This window comes from Cryptosporidium ubiquitum (genome assembly GCF_001865345.1).
Source record: "Cryptosporidium ubiquitum isolate 39726 chromosome Unknown contig_13, whole genome shotgun sequence".
Classification (NCBI taxonomy): domain Eukaryota; phylum Apicomplexa; class Conoidasida; order Eucoccidiorida; family Cryptosporidiidae; genus Cryptosporidium; species Cryptosporidium ubiquitum.
The window spans coordinates 23,862-44,133 of NW_021639819.1; the positions used below are offsets into that span (position 1 = coordinate 23,862).

Genomic DNA, 20,272 nt, shown 5'->3' on the forward strand with positions numbered 1-20,272 from the left:
AAAAAATAAGGAAAACATCAATTTTTTTTTTGAAGTTTAAGGTATATAATTATAAAATTGTTCATTTTCTGAATCAATCTCTATCAAATCTCTTTGTATTAAAGAGTTCAAAATCTTCAAGATCTCTCCACTGATTATCTTATTGTCTTGAATACTATCACCACTATCATCTTTATTCAAAGACAACTCCTTCATTACTACTTGTATTATATTAAGAAGTGGTGATTTTTGCTTATGCTTTAAGAATTTCATTATTATTGCCTCTATCCGGTACTTATTGTTTTTAAATAGACAAGTGTAGTTATTACTATTTAAGTTATCATACTCAAAGCTGTACTGTTCTTCTTCTGTTCCTCCTTTCTGATTTTTAATCATATTTTCATCCAAATAATCTTTTTCTTTATATATATAATCCAAGTTAAAGTCTGAAGAAAAATCCATAGTATTCAAACCTGATGCATAATTAAGCAAATATTCACTTGATTGATCAAATTTTCCAGACTCTATTTGAGTTCTTATTGCAATGTCAAAATCTACATTGTACTCTATCCTCACATTATCTTGACCTCTATACTCTTCATGCAACTTTAAAAGTGGCGGTAAATCAATCTCTCCTTCTATTACTTCCCCTTCCAACCCTATCTGAACTATTAATAGTTTGCTCGCATTAAACAGCACGTCAATATTATCTTTCAAAACTAAATATTGATCTCCACTCAATCCCACGGAATTCTTCTCATTAAAACATAATAATAAAACTCCCTGTTGTAATGTTAAAATCATTTTTAAACGTTGGCGCCAATTTGCATGCATGCAATAATCCAGTATACAGGTACCCAAAAAATAAGACCAAGTCAAAGTTCTTGAGTAAATCTTCGTATAAAATTGTTGATAGAGCTGCATTTCATTACTAATACATTGTATATCTAAGTTTTCTTTTTGTTCAGAAAATAATTCACATTCCAGAAAATTTAATAAGTAATTTTGTTCTTTTAAAATATTGGAATTTTTGGCGCCATCTGTTACATTATTGAAATTTCTTAAAGGCCAATTTGTAGAAGATAATACAATTAAGGAAAATGGAACATCATATTGGATGTTTCTAAGGACTATTTCTTTTCCAAGTTCCTCATTTTCCTGGCTTTTTTGGATTTCAAGAGGAATACCACTAGAAATTACAAAATCACCTTCGTCATTTTCAGTCAACCCCACACAATCCAGAGATGAAGCTTCAAACCTAATTTTAAGATCTTCTGATTTAAGCCATGAATGTATTTCTTCACAAAGAGGTGAATTCAAAGATTTCATAATCTTTTTTTTTCTCTGAGAAAAACCACCAAAATTTACTCGAGTGTTTATATTTTCTTTCAGAGAAAGGGGCTCAGAATGGCAATTTCTCGCATTATTAATAGAAGGTACCATCTTATGTCCAATAGATTCTAGTAGATAGAATTTAAAGATAGACTGACAGGCAAACCAGTCTTTAATCACAAAGTTGGACTTATTAATAAAAGTATAACCACATTCATTGTACAGTAACTTCATGAGATAAATCTCATAAATATCAACTTTGTTCATTAGCATCTCAATGTTGTTATCCAAAGCTGGGGATTTACTCCAGCCGTAGTAGTATTTAAAGATTTCTCTTTGATCACCTCCAAACCCAATTCTATTGTTTGTAAAATAGTAAACTATTCTCTGAGACAGCAGCTGGTGATAGTATTTCTGGAAGTATTCTTTGAAATTACTGCATTTAAACAAGTAAATAATGCTCTCGAAATATTCTCTAGTCTTAATATCATAACCAGTAGAAGCTTCTTCCAAAGAATTCCCGCTTGAAGGATTCAGAGTCCAGTTAATTATGTCCAAATTAACTCTAGAGAGCTTTTTTTGTGTGCCACCAGACCTCAAATCTGCATTGTCTCCTTCGTGGAAGTAATAACTTTTAACTAATATATGGTGAATTAATAACGAAAATCCTCGCATTATCTCTTTAGCTAAGGTATCGTTGTAGTTCAAGATCTGAACCCAAGCTTCATTTATACACAAATTACGAATTTTCTCATCTTCAATAAAAGATTTTCTCCAGATTCTTTCAACCTTTAAGTAAAGTTCTAATAAACCTTTCAGATTCTCCAAGTAAGTCTTAAATATAAAGCTGGTCCTTCTGCAATCTTTCATTTCACTAGGATCTAAGAATCGGTACTTGGTTAGTTGTCTGACTAGATCAAATCCTTGCTCTACTATACACCTTTCTAGCTCCTTTCTAAATAGTTGTTCTTTATTCTTCCTCTTGAACACGTTGAAAAGAAAAGTCAAAATCTCAAACTCTTCATTAGCCACAAGCATGGTAAAACAGCTTCTTCCCTGGTTGATTTTGGAATAATACTGAATGATTTCGTCAGAAACCAGAACTTCCAGGATGTTCAGCTCCACTTTAAAAACAAATAGGTCCCAGCTCGTATCGTATTCTCTATGCTGAAGAAAACTGGAAATATCTGATGATGAACTGTCTCCAAAAACGTTAAGAGGAATCTTTTGATCTTGGTTTATGAAAGATAAGAGAGAGGTACCGAGCTTCGATTCAGAGCTCTCAATGTTGCTAAATATCAAATTCTTGTTATTAGGAGTAACCAACAGGCTTTTCTCAAATTCTAAAGATTCTCTGACAAAGTTGACAAAATCCTTAAAACCCAGAGATTTCTTAACCTCTAATATCTTTAAATAGTACCTCCTCAAGATTTCTAGGTACAAATTCTTAAGATCTTCATTGATTATTTCCAATCCAATAAACATTTCAAAGGTCTTTCTGAGCATAAAGAAAGTCTTTTCGTACTTGCCTCTAACTGCTTTCTTCAGTCCTTCACTAATGGAAATGCTACAGGTATGGCTAAAATCTCTGATTTCATTCAAAAACACGAATAATGACAATAATGTTCCCACCAAGGAGATCGGTAGATATTCTGTTATCTGTGGTTGTCTTGTTGTAGGATGCGGACATAATATAATGGACTTTAAGAAAGAGTTGGCATTTTGAACAAAACCAAGGTACTCATTTTCCTTATTCAAATCACTCAGAGCTGCTCTATACCGCTTATACATGCAGTCAAAAGTTAAATATACATTACATATGATTTGGGTAGATCTCTTATGATGACACCAAAACCTTGTGAACATGCTCAAGTAGTCATTCAGGATCCCATTTTTGGCCAACTCCCTGGTATCAACCTGGTCAAACAAAGCATTATATATAAACTCTGTGAGCTCCAGACTTCCACTTATCTTTTGAACCTTACTTTGAATCGTTGAAAGCAACTCGTGCTGTTGGATAATCTGCATATTACCGGTCCAAACTTCAAAATAGTTCTTTTTAAATGTATCATAAAGAAATTGATATTGTCCATGGTTGCATAGATGAGTAACCAAACGGCGGGTTCTCTCCAAATTGACTTTCTTAAACTCACTACCTTTAATTAGTTTCATCCTCTTAAAAGAGTTGATTTTACAAGACGTAGCTTCCTCTTCATTGTTAATTTCATATAATTTCACCAGAAAGAATTCTATTTCATTTTCAAAATCCTCCTCCCCTCTTTCTTGAATTCTTGGATTTTCTAAATGCATTGAATTCGAGTAAAATGACTAGTTTCGAAAAAAAAACCTCAAAGTTCCCAAAAGAGATAGATTCCCTTGAAAAATCTGAAAATTACAAGTAGCAAACTATATTCATCTTTAAAAAGCTTTAGAAATTACCAATTTTTACAGAAATCCAGTTTTTCTGTCAAAAAATGAAAATTCTGATTTTAATTTTTGAACACGTGTATTTAAAATAATGACAATGTCAGGCGCCAAAATTTCCCCACAGTGGAAAAAGCAATGCAGAAACAAACAAAAAGAAAAATATTAGGGATATTAATAATAAGCGACCAAGAGAAGATAATAAGATGTAGAAGGAGAAATTTTGGGAGTAAGAAAACCAGTGATCTAGTAGTTTACATTGGTGTTAGTATAGGTTAGAAGAGCGAAAAGCAAGATTCTCGGATCGCAAGAAAGCACAAAAGATTCAGACAATAATAGGGAAATAACAGTCAGAAATAGTTGATTGCAAAGATAACTACATTATAGAAGTTTTAGAGAGGTTTTTTAGTAAAAATGGAACAATTGGAGGTAGTAATTAAGAATAATACTCGATTAACTTTTTTCAGGTATGTACACATACTGGATAAAGGAGAGTGGGTTTACCATCCAATAGAAAAGATTAAATCAGGGATGATGACATCATTTGTATGTTCAAGTGCAACATACCAAAGTATATTAGGTTGTAATGTTGTTTATTCTGTAATAGTGAATGGATTGGAGTATTTCTTTAGTTATAAATACGAATCCCGAATTATCGGTGATTGCGAAGCTAATGTTTGGACTGGTATGATTGAGGATGATGAAAAATTTGTAAAATTTACAGGTAAAGCCATTAGTAGTAGTAGTGAAATTACGAATGGTAATCCTGAGTCTATAGAAGGAAGCAATGAGATCTTTTACTTGGATAACACTAATGGGTTGCAGAGATCTTGTAAAAGGCTAATGACACATATTAATATCAGGGAGACCGAGTTTGGAAACAAGCTACTGGATAAACTGGATTCAAGAGACTTTAAGGAGAATTATTCAACTCAGAATGAATTTGAATTTAATAAAAGGTTGAATTCAAACTATTATGAATGGGTTAAAAGATTAAGGACATTTCCTCGCTCTCTTTATATTAGAGTTGTAAACTTGACTGACTTCGATCTAACTTTGTATCTCCCAGCAGCAAACAAGAGCGATAATGAAAAGTTCAGGAATAGGAATTTGGCAAACTCTACAATTTCCTCAGCAGTTACTCCTAGCATGCATATTGAAAGCCACAGTGAGAGCTTGATTACAAGGGGCCCAAATTCTCCTTATTCTATAATAAACTTAATTTCAGGAGGACAGTGGATAGAATTCCCCCCAGAAATGATTTCTGCAAATAGTGTAGTAGAATTCGGAGCCAGTTGTGAATCTCTTTTTTCAGCAGATTTTAAGGGAAATATAGTTTATAAAATTTCTGGATATGCTGGTAAGATTTTGTTGGGTTGGGATTTCCCTGCTGGGTTTACCCCAAGTCTTTCATGTAAAGGGTTTCATGATCTTCATAATTTGTCAGTATCTTCTCATTATGAAAACTTTAACGATGGGAACATATTGTTTCATATTATTGATGAGTCAAAACCTCCAAAAATACGTTTATTATCTGTTAAAGCCATTTTCTCTGAGAAATTTTTGAATGTAGTTTCTGTAAATTGTAATGGTGATGAAAAGCATAACTTGAGTGAGAATATTTTAGACCAAATTTTTGGCAAGAATAATGCAACTTTGACTGTAAATAATGGAAAGAATCAAAAGATGAGTACTTGCACACAAAATGATGATAGGAATATAGGTTTGGAAGTATATGGTAGCAATGAGTTAGAATTATATAATATTAGAGAAGAGGAACAGTTTGAAATGTATGGGAACTTGTCCAGAGATATTTTGAATTATTTTATTGAATATAATAAACCAGAAAGAGTGATACCTTGTAAGGAAGGGAATATCTTTTTATACCATAAAATTATCTTAAATAGTCCGAGAGTGTTTTTTTCCTCTCTTCTTGCAAGCAGCAACATAAATATGCATCCAAAGTATTGTGGAAACGTTGATTCAATTTCTCTTTTTATTGAATGGTCAATTGGGTGTGAAATATTTAGGAAGGTTTGGGCTCCAGATGAGAAACCAATTTTGATATCTAGTTTTGCTGGGGGACTTAACAATTCTAATTCAATTTTGAATGCCATATATCCTCGTATCTGTAGAAGAAACAAGTCAAAGGAAAGAACTTACTTTTATGATTATAGAGAGGAATTTGGAGAAAAAGAAGCTATTTTGAAAAAACCCTCACTCTGTAGAACAAATTGCTTCTTTCTAGAAGATAATGAGCTTGATGTGAATAAGCAAGATCATTCTCACTTTGAAATAGCCTTAATTGGACAACAATTACTTGCTCAAATACTTGCACCATACTTGGTAAAATGTTTAAAATCTTCAACTTTATCCAAAGGTGGGACTTCTTCAAATATCTCAAATTCTTCAGTTCTCTCCAATACATCCACGGTTTTTCAAGGTCTCGTTGATAATGACCATATCTGGAAGTATTCTAAGGTTAGAAATATAAGAGGAACAAACAACTTGGAAGAGGGGGATAAACAAGGAATTCTTGATTTTCAAGGTACCATAAGTTTTCTGATTTTTCACTGGGATGACTTATTTTACGAGCTCTTTGAAAAGAAGCTTAGTAAGCTTTCCTCATATTTTCAGCATCAACTCAATCCAGACACTCTTTTATCTATAATTCAAAAAGTCAGTTTGCTCTGGGAAAATAAAGAATTTGAACTTTTTGACGACCCCAACTTTCTTATAGAATTTATTGATGCTGCCACAGTTATTTGCAGAATCATTGAAAATGATGAAAATAGCCACGCATTGAACTGCTTTATTAAACTCCGTAATTCAATTAGAATATAATCTTTAATGGATTGTTAAATTACAATTTCATTGCTTTAAAATTATAGCTTTAAATTATCTTTAAAACATAGATATAAATTTGTGTTTTTCATTATTTTTAATCTTTTCATTGATTCTTTCTCTACAAATTGTCCACATGATTATTATATTACGTGTAAAACTCCTGTACCGGTTATATTGTCCACATGCACTTGCAAAAATTTGCATTAGAAAGAATTGCATGTGCATGCAATAGAGTTTGTAAAGTAGAAATAATTGAAAAAAATTAATGGAGAGAAATTTTGATATTAATTTTAAATTTAAATAGGATTTCAGGATAAAGTTATTGATTGATTGCTAAATCTAATTAATGAAATTAATTGTTTAAAAATTGGAGATTAATTCTCAAAAATTAAAATTTGATGAATTTAAATACAGTATAAAATTAATGGTATTTATATTTTGGGGTCTTTTGCTTTTGAGGGATTTGAATTTCCTATACAAAATAAAAAAAGATGGTAATAGGGTTAAGATATATACAAAGGATGCTTATGATTAACAGGGATTGTTTTCGAACATGCCGGATATATTCCCTAATTAATTAGTAAACTTACAGGTTCGGGGGTGAATACCCAATTAATAATTATTTTTCCAATTTTGTAGATGATGTAAATTGGGATTAGCAAAAAAATATACCAGAAATAGCTTGATATGATGGACAATATTGCAACCAAAGAGTTTAAAATATATACATCTTGGTACATTGAATAACCTACTCCAACTTCTAAACGAGACTTGATACTAGAGTAAGTAAATAAATATATGGTAGAAATCACTGCAAATCCAAAACCAGTTCTTCCAAGCAATTTTGATGGGTTGTATAATCCTTTAGAAATGAAATGAATTAAAATGCAAGAAATCATTATATAAAGGTAAATTGATGTGTATTTGGCAGCTTCTTTAGCTATCCTTTTTGCTGATTGGCCAGCCATATTTTGAGTGAAGATATAACTAAATATACAATTGAGCTAAAAGAAAATATGAATATTTATTTATAAAAAAACTATTTAAATAGTATGGGTATTTATTCTTGAAATTATTTAAAAAAAAAACCTGAAGATTCAAACTGAGCGCTGAAATTTACCTTGAAGTTTTTATATGAATTTGAATAATAAAAATTAAATTTATATTAAAAAAAAAATCAAAAGATAAAGTACAAAACCTGTACATTTGAAAGATGAGACTGGTTAGAGCAGTAAAACATATTGGTCAGAATGCAGAGAAGTTCAGGTTTGATTTGAAAGTTGAAAATCTTCATGTATTTTTACATGAGGAATGCGAAATTACTATAGATTGGATAAGAGGCCCAAAGAGAATTTCTGGGAAAGAGACAGTATCATGTGTAAATGGAAGTATAATACATCCTTTTTATCAGCCAATGGTCTTGATTGCAACACTTTTTCAAAAATCATCTCAGAAACCAGGAAAAACACAATCTAATTCAGAGACATTCTTGCCAAAAGATTCAAGACTTGTCGTATATGGCAGATTCAAAGGCAATCCTCTAGTTACATTGATTGGTGAAGTACCTTTGGAGCTTTCAAGCTTTGCAAACAGCTATAGATTAGCAGGTTACGAAGTTTCAGAACCTGTGAGAGTTGAAATTCCTTTAATTAAATGCTCGGACCCGAATTCATTTATTGAGATTTATGTTACTTGTTCCTCCTTAGGTCAAGTTTCGGAAGGCTTTGATGACACAGCTTCCATGATGTCTGGATTTACTTCAGTTTACAGTGAAATCTCTGAAATTCCGGTCCAGAACTTGAGTGAATTAAAAAACAATTTTGCAAATACTAGTGATTTCTCTTCAAATAAAAATAGGGTTAATCAAAAAGGACTTATCATAAATGATTTTGACAAAAAGGATACCAAGTTGTCTTGCGAAAGTACGTTAGGAATTCCAATGTTCTCAATTAAGGAAGATATTGAAGTTAGTAATGAAACAATTAGAGAAACAGAAGAGTTAACTGAGACTGCTACTATTGTTGACGTTGAAGTTAATAATGAGAAATCAGAAGCTCAGATCCATAATATAACTCATAATGAAAATACATTAGACACAGTTACCAGTGGCTTAAATCCAATTAATAATCATAATCACCATCATAATGAGATCAATCAAAAAACCGCTCCAAGTTATTACCCAAATCCAATTATTAAGTTACCGAACCAATCAGTAGAAAACTTTAAGACGTTTGATTCTGCTTCAGAACAGGGAGTTACAAAAGCTTCATCTCCTCATTCATCAACGTCTCATGAAATACTTACTCAAAGGTTATATATGGAACAGGAGGAATATAGAAGAAAGATTCATGAATATAACATGGAGATAAGTTCTTTAAAACAACAACTACAGATATATTCGGAACAGGAAAAGAACTGGAAACAGAGAGAAGCAGATTTAATGAATGAAATTATGCTTTTGAGAAATACCGAGGATCTGAGTGATAAATCTGACGACAAAAGCAATACTGAAGCTAATAAAGGTGCAAAAGTTGTGGGATTGGATGATTATTGTTTATTACAACAGGAAGTTAGTGAGCTTACTGGAATTAGAGATGAATTGAGACGCCTAAGAGAATCCGATAGATTTAAATATGAGAAATATATTTCCCAATTAGAAAATCAAATTCAAGACATTACTAAGCAATTTGAAATTTATAAAAGGAATGGCCAAATACAGGATGAAGTTGAAGAAGAAATCTTTTCCATTCCTAAACATCCAAGTTCTTTTGCTACTGCTAATAGCCATGCTTCAGAGTATACTATTGCTGGAAAGGCTATTAAGTTATCCGTATCCATGAATGACGATAACGAAACTGGAAATCATACATCGAGTAAGACTTTGGACCATAATCAGCATTTAGGAGAAGATTCATCAAGTCATAATCTCTCTTATGGATTTGAAGAAATTGAGAAGGAGTTAATATCTACTAAGCTTGCTTTGGCACAAACAGAAACAAACTATCAAATCGAGGTTAATAATTTGAGGAGCAGAATTGAGAAACAGAGAAAGCAACTACTTTCTTATAGTTCCTATGTTGGGAATTTGGAGGTTATTAATGCTGATTTAAAATACGGGAATAAGAAACATAAAAATTTTAAATCTTCAGATGGAGATTTTGATGAAAATATTGCTGAGAATCAGAATAACCAAACTTTTGTTACTAGTTCTCAAGACAGCAGTAAATCGAAGAGTGGGAAAAATATTAACACAATAAACTTGTATTGGAAAACTTTAAAGCAAAGAATAAGGTAATATAAGATCCCATTCTTCTAGCTATATATAGTTATATTAATTTAAGTTTAATTTAATTTTAAAGTTATCCTTTTATTCAAATTATATAAGAAATAGTTAAAACATTGAAATATATAATTTTATTACAAATTTAAAAAACAGGCATTTATAAACTATTCTTTCTAAGGGTTTTCGAACGTAATTTACATTTTATCATTATCTCAGGTATTAATTAGAAACCTGAATGTCATTGTTATTTAAGTTATGTTTAAATAATGACTTATTTTTCAGGGATCTAAAAAATGGTTCAATGTTTGAGTTTTTGTCATATCTTTTCATACTTTTGCACTTTTTTTCGTGCGAAGATTCTTTTTTAGATATCCAAATTAGAATCTTTTCAAGTAGGTCCTGAAATCCTGATTCTCTGGTTAGAACATGCCACATTTTTTTACACGTAATTGGCCATAATGCAAACTCTGCTAATGTATTGATCTCATTGGATTCACAATGGTTAATATCTTTAATAATTTGGTTAAAATAACCAATAGTTTTTTCGCTACCTTCAAAATCTGTCATGGTATCATGAACACAATGACAAATTAATAAAGGAACATCCATTGGGTAATAGTGCAAATTATCTCTAATTATGTCAGTAAGGTTTAAAAGGCTCTTACACATTAACGCCTTGACTCTTTTATTATAGTATAATGGATCATATTTGGAAAAGGAAGAGATGTGGCCACAAACTGGATTATGGGTTCTAGAACCAACTTGCAGATTTGGGAATAAATAAGATGTAATTGGGAGTAAAGGTAACATTATTCTGTTTAAAGCTTTTTTCTTGACTGATTCCAAACTTAGCATAGGTGAAAGTAAAACTGTACAAACCATTCTTGACCTTAAGCATTTAACAATTGATTTATCTGGGAAACCATTTTGATCATCTTCACATGTTTGGCCAATAAGTTCACTAAGCCTTAATGCAATAGCTCCACCCATTGAAATACCGCATAAAATAATCTTTTCACCAAAGGTATCTTTGAAATAGCATTCTAATTCGGAACAATGAATGCATTTTTTTGCTTTCAAATAGTTTGTAGTATCTTTGAGGTTAACCTTATGTATTTTAGATGAATATAAAAAGAATTCATTTTCTTTATCATTTTTACCTTTTGCATCATGTTTCAAATCATAATTAGTTTGATTTTCATTATTCCAAATATAAGATGAAACTTGGTACTTTTCTAAATCATTTTTTTGATCTCCAGAATGCTTGAGTAATTCAATTTTTAGCATTTGTATTATGTTAAAACAATTATTATTCAAGTTTTCAGTATTACATTTAAGTCCTTGTGAAAATCCATGGCCTTCTAAATCAAGAGATATAACATCGTAACCTTTTTTGTTGAAATATTCAATATAGCTTCCATTATAAGATGTGATAAATTGAGATTTGTAGAAAGGATCATTTTTTTTGTTTTCACTTTGAGAATCTTTTATTTCGTTGAGTTCAAAGTCTTTGTTTTCCACAATGTTCATATATTCTGATAATGTGTGGCTGGAGTATCCATGTATTAACAAGGCCGTTCCTTTCCTTGTTTGATTTGGTTCAACTTTAAAGTAATGGTAACATTGTATTAGTCCACTTTTCTCGCTTTGAAATCTGACAGATGAAAATTTCTTTTCTTTACAATAATGATCTGGGGAGATAAAATACTCATCTATAAAATGATTCATATTCTTTGTTTTTTTTCTTGTTTGATTCCGTATCTATTAATCCTATTATAGTATGGAAACTTTTGCTTAAAAAAAATATTCCCCTTTCTTTGCAAAATAAACAAAAGATAATTAGTTGCTTTATTGGTTGTTTTCTTCTCTACTGTCTTTGATAAATATGGAATTTCAACTTATTTTTGTGGTTTTCTCACTTTTTCAAACTGCATGATTGTTTTCCCCCTCATTTTGTAACTAAACAAAAATAAAGGTTACCGCTAAATCCTCAGATTTATTTTAAAGTAATTCTTTGTTCGAATAAAAATATTGTTTTAATATGGAATAATTAAAGTGGAATTAATGCCATATTTTAGTGGAATATAAAAGCTATTGAGTAAAAATTATATAATTAGCTTATTATCTTTGTGTTTGTATGCTCTAGTATTTTTTTTTTTTTTTACAATTTACCAATAACTTTTTTTATTTAATAATAAAACTCGGAGTTCTGTTTCACACTTTTCAATAATAACATTACTAATGCATTTAGTTGTTAATGTGGAAAATTTGCATGTAAATGCCGGTATTAGAAAAGTGAGCATTACATGTAAAACTTTGCGAAGAAAATAGTGGACATAAGTTCTATACCGGTAGAAAAATTGATTATTGCATGTGGATGAATTAATAATTTTAGAATAATGAAAGATAAGATTAATTAGTTTAACATTGTAGAAATTAAGGGTTAGAATTAAAATTTAATTAACAAATAATAATATACAAGTAAATAAGTTTTGTAATGAAGATAAAGTACGAAAAGTAACTAACAATGAAAGTGCAGTTAAAGTTCATGAATATAAATATTTATGTAAATAAAGAGTAACTGGTTTTAGGCTTAAAAAAAAATAAAAATAATCAAGTAATCATATTTTACTGTTTAAAAATACAAAAAAAAAAAATCAAAAAGCGCCAAAATTTACATCACAATTTGTCATGCATTAACAGTAATTTGTTTTACTGTGGGAATAGGAGTTAAATCAAATTAGAGAAGTCAGAGAAAAAAAGTTGTTAGTTTTGAAATGTGAAAATGGAGTATTTGATAAGAAGTGAAATATTGAAGAAGGAGGAGAATAATACAGTAAGAAGTTTTTTAAAGAATTTGATGGAAATGTTAGAAGCGGCATTTCAGGAATCAATGATGAATATTGATGGTTTAGTAAGACAGCAGATGAAGAATTTGGAAAGATATGGAAGATTCATTGTTGATAAAAAGCCGCTTGGAGAAGTAAGTATTCATGATGCAAGAAAGATTGTGCATATAAGACATCCAAATTATAAATTAGATAATAGTATTATAGATAAAGCAACCAAATTGAGAGGTATTTTAAAAAGTAATGAAGAGGATTTGCTTGAAATTGTAAAATCCCACAATCAAAATTATGGAATTTATACAGATTACAATACGAATAATTTCTCCAATAATCAAACATTAGTGAATAAAGATGAGACTAATTTGGCGTTGGATTTATCATTTGAGGAAAAACAGAAATACGAAGAAGAGTATTTGCTTTCAAATGAAATCCAAGATTACTATAATTACGGAAACAACGAATATAACTTACTCTTCTATGAATTTAAGAAGGAATATGATGCTGAGATATTAGAAGACTTTCAGACCCAAATTGTGGACTTAGAAGCTGATATTAGTTCTGATCCCCACTTAATTTATAGGGTTGAATCAAATTTAAACTCTAATTCAGATTCTGGGTCACTAATAAGGGGAGTCTCTAATTCCCATATGGGTTTCAACTCCAGCTTTTCTTCAGAGTCCAATTCTGACTATAAACATAAATCCAACTCGGATTTGCTTTCAGAATTTATCTCTAAACATAGCACACCATCAGCACAAGCAATCTCTCACTCTTGTTCTCCAGTTTTCACTCCTAAAAATTTCCAAGCATCTAAAGACTCTTCAAATCGTCTTGTAAATAGATCGATAAGTAGATCAAAACCAGATCAGGAGAAAGATACCATTACAATAATGAAGAGTGGAAAACTCCCAGAAGTCTTAGAGTCTACAGGGTATTGCAATACCTCATCATTCTTTACTGTGAAGAGTCTGGAATGAATTCTTATTTTGAATCCAACAGTCCAATACTCTATTTCTGTTTTCCAAATCATTCCCAATACTCATCTTCATACTGTACCTTCAATTCCCATCCATTCTATACTCAGTAATTACATCCCAATTGTCTTATACAAATGAGCTTAAAATAAGTTTCCGCCGTCCTCAACTTAAAACAGAATTACTGTGCAGACAATCTATAAATTAAGCTATCCCCACACAGAGTGTCAATCACATATTATGGGATTCCCTTACAAACAACGAATTTTCCAACAAGCAGATAACACAAATTCGTGAGATATATGTCAAATTACTATAATATATTCCCACCAACATACAATCTAACCCAAAATCTTTTAAGTTAATTTGTTATATATTTATTTTTTTATTTAATATTAAGCGGGGAAATGTGTGATATATAAAACTGGTCAGTTACCTATTATGGAGTATTTAATCAGATTAAAGAGTAAATTATACAAAACAACCATCATAAATACAAGTAAAGCAGTGAAAAATAATCATTCTATTCATTTTGTTACACCCACCTATTAGTTCAAGTCTTAAAAATGGGTTAGTCCGTGTATTTGGCCACTTATCCACTATTCAGAGGTATCAATTGTGGCAAGCAGTTTAAAAAAGAAGAAAAATATATTAAATTAATTCAAAGCGTCAAACAACTTACTTATCAATCTATCCATTCATTCATTCATTCATTCATTTATTCATCCATTCATACACTCATCTACCTCTACCTCCTCTACCCTACCCTCACTTTCCTCATTTAGAGACAGAACATTTAAAATATTAAACAAAAAAAAATTGAGTCAAAAATGGCATTTTTAATCTTTAAAAATCATAATCCAACAAAATCCAACCAAAAATTTATCAACCGCCAGCTTCCTTTTAGCTTTCCCCCCTTAATAAAGAAGGCTTCAAGGCCTAGTAAAGTGCATGGTGACCCGCCTCTTTGTTTTTTTCAAAAGTCACTTAAGAAACAGTCCAAATCAAATCGAACAAAATAAAGACAGCAAAACAAAACTTATTCAAAAAACAAACGCATGTTGTTTTCATATTCTTATATACATAAATTTACACAATTCTGGCAATTACATTCTTTACTTACAAATGTTTTTTTAAATATATATTAATTTCAGATATAAATATTTAATGGGTATACGTACACGCATGTCTCCATTCAAAATGTCACCCCAAAAAAGTGTATGTAACTATCCGTCTGTTGTTGTCTCTTGGGGTTGGCGCAACGCACATTCAATAGTCAAAATCTGAACAAGTAATAACTTTTGTGTATGGGAGTGGGCTAAATAGTGGATTATCAGGAATTTAACAAAAATGGAAGAGCAAGAGAGGAATGGGCCAGTAATTAATAGGGACCAGTCTGTTTCTGGGTCTTATGCTGCCATATCAGAATCAGTAATATCCCAAAATCAGAATAGGCCATTACAATCATTTGGTCCAATACCTGAGGGAAATAATATTGTCCAGAATATTGAAGAGGTTCAGGCTTCTGCACATGTTGCTATAGCAGAAGATAAGGCTCCGTTGTTACCTATCAATCATTCTTTTTCAAAACAAACTGAAGGTATTTCAGCAGTATCTAAACTAAATTCTGCTGTTTCTATGAATAATGGTAGTAATGCCACAAGCTCTAATTTTAATCCTATAAATTTTGTATCTCCTATAAAAAACGTAAGTACTGAACTTAATGGTAACGTTAATAATGGGGCTGGAAATGCTTCAGGTGGTACCCTGAATCTAGACTTATACAAAGCCACTCAACAGATCCAGGCGGGGAACCAAGTCAAACCAAATACAACAGTATTAGTAAACAATAGTGGTCCTAGTAGTGTTCCTTTTCATTCTAATGCTGAAAAAATTCACCAGCAGCAAATGATACTTTTAAATGCATTACAACAACAGCATATTAAGCAGCAACAACAACAACAACAACAACAACAACAACAGCAACAACAACAGCAACAACAACAGCAACAACAGCAACAACAGCAACAGCAACAACAACAACAACAACAACAACAACAGCAGCAGCAGCAACAACAGCAACAACAACAGTTTTTACAACAACAAGCTCAAAATCCATCACAATTGCACGCACAATTGCATGCACAACAGATCTTTAATACTATGGTCCCTCAACATGCTCAGATTAATCCAATGATTTTTCAGAATCCAATGTTAATGAATGCATTACAATCAGGTGGAGGAAATCCAATTGGTATTGCACCACAACAATCTGTTGGTCAACCTCATCCTCCCCATCCAATGGGTTTACAACCTTTTCCTATGCATTCACTGTTACTACCAACCCTATTACAGGCTCAAATTCAAGCACAAATGAGACAACCAACTAACCAATCAGTTCCATCTAATAATACAGTGGAAAATAGTTCTCTTATAACAGGATTAAGTCAAGGTATAGGAAAACCCATGGCTAATTTTCAAGAAGAAGTAAAATGTGTGGTTAATGAAAATAATGCCTCAGAAGGGGATGAGAGTATAACAAAGGACAAATGTGAGGTAAGCACTGCAAACAACTTGGTGAGTTCTACTTCAACAAAGGAGGATACTAAAGGGGATGATAATCATTCTGAAAGTGTAGTGTTGAGTCAAACATTGAATGATGTAAATAATACAACCGAGAATCCACAAACTAATCATACTGAGGAAGAAAGCAAAGAATCTGCGAAAATGCCTTCTCAAGAAAAAGTTCAATTACCAGAACTTAAGCCTGAGGCAGATAAGATAGATTCTAGTGCCTCAATTAAACCAATTAAACAATTGGATTCCAATTCGGTTAAAACTTCCCCATCACTAGTTCCAGCTTTGGGAGGGAACCAAATTACAACCCCATTATTAAATCAGTCTCAGCAGCAGGTACAACAACAAATTCAACAGCAAACTCAACAAGCAGCAGTAGTTCAAGGAGGAATATTACCAGGACTTGGAATTCCGATAACTCAATCAGGAGGAATCGCAAATGTTCCTGGAGGACAAGGGGGGGTAGTTAATCCATTTTTAATGATGCAGAGAATGCCAGCAACAAACCCAATGTTTTTGGCCTTCAATCCTCAACTGGCAGCAGCTGCTGCTGCTGCCGCCGCTGCGTCTACAGGTTCAGGAGGACAAATTCAGGTACCTGGCTTTCCCCCAAATATGCCTCCAATTATTCCTACTCAAGGAGGAGCTCAACACCTTCCCCAAATAATGGGTTTCATGGGATCAGGTGGTGGCGGGGGAGTTGAAGGTTACAATCCATTTTTTCCAGGGTTGAATATAGGTGGAGAATATATTGGAGCATTACTTCCTGGGGCTTTGGCTGCAAACGGAATGAATATTGGTGGTGTTAACAATGCAAATTCAGGTATAGGAGGAAATGCAACTACTGGTACTGGTTTGAATGGAATTATACCAGGTATAATAGGACCAGGAAGTGGAGGAGGTTGTTTGTTGGAGAATGATCTTGAAAGATTGCATTCTCATGCAGAAAGTCTTGTAAAGACTCTTTTAGATACATCAGTACCAAAATCTGGAATAAGATTACGTCTTGAATGGGATAGAAGAAGATATTGTTTTAAATTTACAGTATATCAAATAGAAGAAGTAAGGGATTCTCTTGGGTACCAGAAGAAGAGATTAATACCGATTGATCAAGATGAACTATTTGTTAATGTGAATGCATCTAAACAGCTAAGTATAGACAATGTGGAGAAGGCAATGTGGAGTGCATTTGTGTCCGTTCGTCATACTTTGGCAAAATATTGTGATCGTCAAGCTGGTCAACGCCGTCAAAGTGGATCAGGAATAGCTTCAGCTACATCAGGACGAAATTTAGGGCCTAATACTTTGATCAAAATGGATGAGAGTGGTATAATTTCTGGTATGGGCGGAAAGTCTAAATCATACAAGAAGGATGAGCTTCTGCATGGCAGCGGTTTGCTGGATAGTAAGAAGTACATTCCGGGTAGTATTGGGGGAGAATTGATTTCCGACTTATCTAGTATTGGAACAGCAGCAGCAGCAGCAGGTCTTGGAGGGAGAACATATAAATCTGATCCATATGGTAGTAATATAGGAACAATAGGACAAACAACAGGAACATCTTTAGCAGGTAACAATGCCTCTATTGGTTTAAAAGGAAGAAGAAGTTATGGGAGTGGTGGTGGTAACACAACCACTACAACCACTAGATCTGGAAGATTTGTTTCTCTTAAATATGGTTATGATGATATTTTAATGAGTGATGACGACACAATTTTAGGTGGTGATCAAGAGTACGTAGGAAGTAGAAAAGGAAGAGGAAAGTCTTCAAAGTATGGTTCAGGAGCTGTTGTGGGTGGATCTTCATCAGGCGAGGATGAAAATGCTATAGTTTCAGGATCTGTTTCTAGCAACAATAGATATGCAAAAACCTATTTAACAAGTAATAGAGGAAATAGAAGAGGGAATAATGGAGCATATTCATCAGGAAGTGCTGTTAACACTGGAGGAATGAGTACCTATAGAACAAGAGGTTCAGGATTATCAGTTTCAGATAACTATGATTCTTTAGTAGGAGGGATTACAATTTCTACAAATGTTCCTATATTTGTATTACAAAAGGATGATCCTAACAAGAATAGTTACTCTCTTGTGGGATTATACGCAGAATGGGTGGATAAGAATACAATTTGGGATGTCAGAAAAGGACCATTCAAAACAGTATTTGTTTCTGAAAATGTTAAGGACTTGAACTACTCATCAGATAAAAGAGAAACTTTAAAGTTTACTACAAATAATTACTTGAAATGGGATCCTTCACATCTTGTAACTGATTTGAGAGGGATACATATTCCTCTTTCTTTGGCAGGCAAATACTTTGGACTTTTAAGGAATGAGAGGACTAAAGGTGATAAGGATGGGAATAATAAGGTAACAGAGATCATTGAAACGACTTCTAATACTACTACTACTAATACTAATAATAATAATAATAATAATAATAATAATAGTAATGTTGGTATTAAAAAAGAGGAATCTTCTCTGGATTCTAGTACTGGGGTAGGAAATAAATCTGTTCCAATTACTATTAAAGGAAATCATGTTCCAAATGCTAATCAAATAAGATTTATATCTTATGAGGATAACTCTAAAAATAAACAATTATCCAATAATTTAAGTTTTGGGTCAGAATCTAAAAATGGAGAAAAACTTCAGAATAAGAACCAAGAAGAGCCTGAAAGTAAGCTATTAGAAAACAAGTTATTAGAATTAGAAGCTGTTGATTCTGTTCTGGTATTGACAATTCAAACAACTGCAGCTTTGGAACAAAGAAAGAAACGTGAAAATAAAAATTCTTGTATATCTGTACCTACTGGATCATTCCTAATAAGAGCTTTTTATAGTGATAATAGTGCTAACAATAATGGAAACCATTCAGATAGTACCAATGAAGATGAGAACAGTTTAGTAAATGGAGGACATTCTGGAAATGGAATTGAACATACAAATCATCACTTAATTAATATTAATAATGAAGAAATTGAAGAATACAAATATCTTGTATTGAGATTCATGCATCAAAAAAATGGAAATGATTATTATCATTTAATGGAGAATTACAACAATAATAATCATGTAAAGGCTGATGAAATGATCTCGGAAACTCAATCATTAGAAGTAAAGGACTCTGGAAACATTACAGAAACAATCAATGACTCATTGAAAAATACAAATTCTCAAAATACAGCAGTAACAGGAAGAATTCCTTCCAGAGGACTTAAAAGAAGATGTTCAATGAGAAACCAGACAGATATTTCCATGAATGGGAATGGAGTTGAAGCTAATTCAACCATATTAGAAAATAATAGTGGGGATGCTGATGAAAACTCATCTATGCCAGTAACAGGTACAAATATTAATTCGAATTCAGGTAGCAACTCATCATTAACGGTTTTAGGAGAAGGAGGAAACGGTACTACTAGTAATAACAATAACGGAGTATCTTCATTATATGGGGGACCAGTTGATGATACTGTCTCTTCAGGAGGAGCAATTGCAGTTTCTGCAATGCTGGAAGGACTAATTACTACTGTAAGGGGAAGCTCAGGAGACAAATACAGGCAACAACAATTAATGCAAGCGTACCCTCAGAATAGATTTGTAGCTAAGAAGAAATGCAAAGAGACTAACGAGATGTTGGCAAAGTATGTTAACGACTTGGCTAGTGAATATTGTCATCGCAATTATGGCTCTAGTAACTTAGCTGATGGTTATATTAACGCTTTCAATAGTCATGTTTTAAAAAACTTTAATAAGTAAATATAACAAGGATTTGGAGATCTTCAGTCCTCTTTACATATTATGTATCTGACCGTAATGTAATGAAAATAAAAAGTTTCCAACATATTGGTGATCTTAACTAATTTATGAGAAAACCCACTTTTATACAAGAAGGAGGCATATTATTATTAATATTATTATTAGTTATTTTACTCTTTAATTGTTTTTAACTTATAGTAATGCAAATAATTTGGGCAAAAAGGGAAGAAGAACCAAATAGATGAAAA

At 32.1% G+C, this 20,272-nt stretch overlaps 7 protein-coding genes across 7 annotated transcripts; 4 read left to right on the forward strand and 3 right to left on the reverse strand.

Annotated features, from left to right (window-relative positions):
* Positions 1-36: 36 nt before the first annotated feature.
* Positions 37-3,621, reverse strand: cubi_02535 (cullin domain-containing protein; the record flags this gene model as incomplete). Its single annotated transcript, XM_029019546.1, has 1 exon — positions 37-3,621. One exon carries the CDS (start codon positions 3,619-3,621, stop codon positions 37-39), a length of 3,585 nt encoding a protein of 1,194 aa, XP_028874666.1.
* Positions 3,622-4,149: 528 nt separating this feature from the next.
* On the forward strand, positions 4,150-6,579 carry cubi_02536 (uncharacterized protein; the record flags this gene model as incomplete). Its single annotated transcript, XM_029019547.1, has 1 exon — positions 4,150-6,579. One exon carries the CDS (start codon positions 4,150-4,152, stop codon positions 6,577-6,579), a length of 2,430 nt encoding a protein of 809 aa, XP_028874667.1.
* A 506-nt stretch (positions 6,580-7,085) lies between these two features.
* cubi_02537 (uncharacterized protein) lies at positions 7,086-7,550 on the reverse strand (the record flags this gene model as incomplete). Its single annotated transcript, XM_029019548.1, has 2 exons — positions 7,086-7,151; positions 7,173-7,550. The coding sequence occupies 2 exons, from the start codon at positions 7,548-7,550 to the stop codon at positions 7,086-7,088; spliced, it is 444 nt and encodes a 147-aa protein (XP_028874668.1).
* A 245-nt stretch (positions 7,551-7,795) lies between these two features.
* On the forward strand, positions 7,796-9,877 carry cubi_02538 (uncharacterized protein; the record flags this gene model as incomplete). Its single annotated transcript, XM_029019549.1, has 1 exon — positions 7,796-9,877. One exon carries the CDS (start codon positions 7,796-7,798, stop codon positions 9,875-9,877), a length of 2,082 nt encoding a protein of 693 aa, XP_028874669.1.
* Positions 9,878-10,084: 207 nt separating this feature from the next.
* cubi_02539 (uncharacterized protein) lies at positions 10,085-11,593 on the reverse strand (the record flags this gene model as incomplete). Its single annotated transcript, XM_029019550.1, has 1 exon — positions 10,085-11,593. The coding sequence occupies one exon, from the start codon at positions 11,591-11,593 to the stop codon at positions 10,085-10,087; it is 1,509 nt and encodes a 502-aa protein (XP_028874670.1).
* A 1,057-nt stretch (positions 11,594-12,650) lies between these two features.
* cubi_02540 (uncharacterized protein) lies at positions 12,651-13,691 on the forward strand (the record flags this gene model as incomplete). Its single annotated transcript, XM_029019551.1, has 1 exon — positions 12,651-13,691. One exon carries the CDS (start codon positions 12,651-12,653, stop codon positions 13,689-13,691), a length of 1,041 nt encoding a protein of 346 aa, XP_028874671.1.
* A 1,347-nt stretch (positions 13,692-15,038) lies between these two features.
* Positions 15,039-20,024, forward strand: cubi_02541 (uncharacterized protein; the record flags this gene model as incomplete). Its single annotated transcript, XM_029019552.1, has 1 exon — positions 15,039-20,024. The coding sequence occupies one exon, from the start codon at positions 15,039-15,041 to the stop codon at positions 20,022-20,024; it is 4,986 nt and encodes a 1,661-aa protein (XP_028874672.1).
* Between the last annotated feature and the right edge of the window lie 248 nt (positions 20,025-20,272).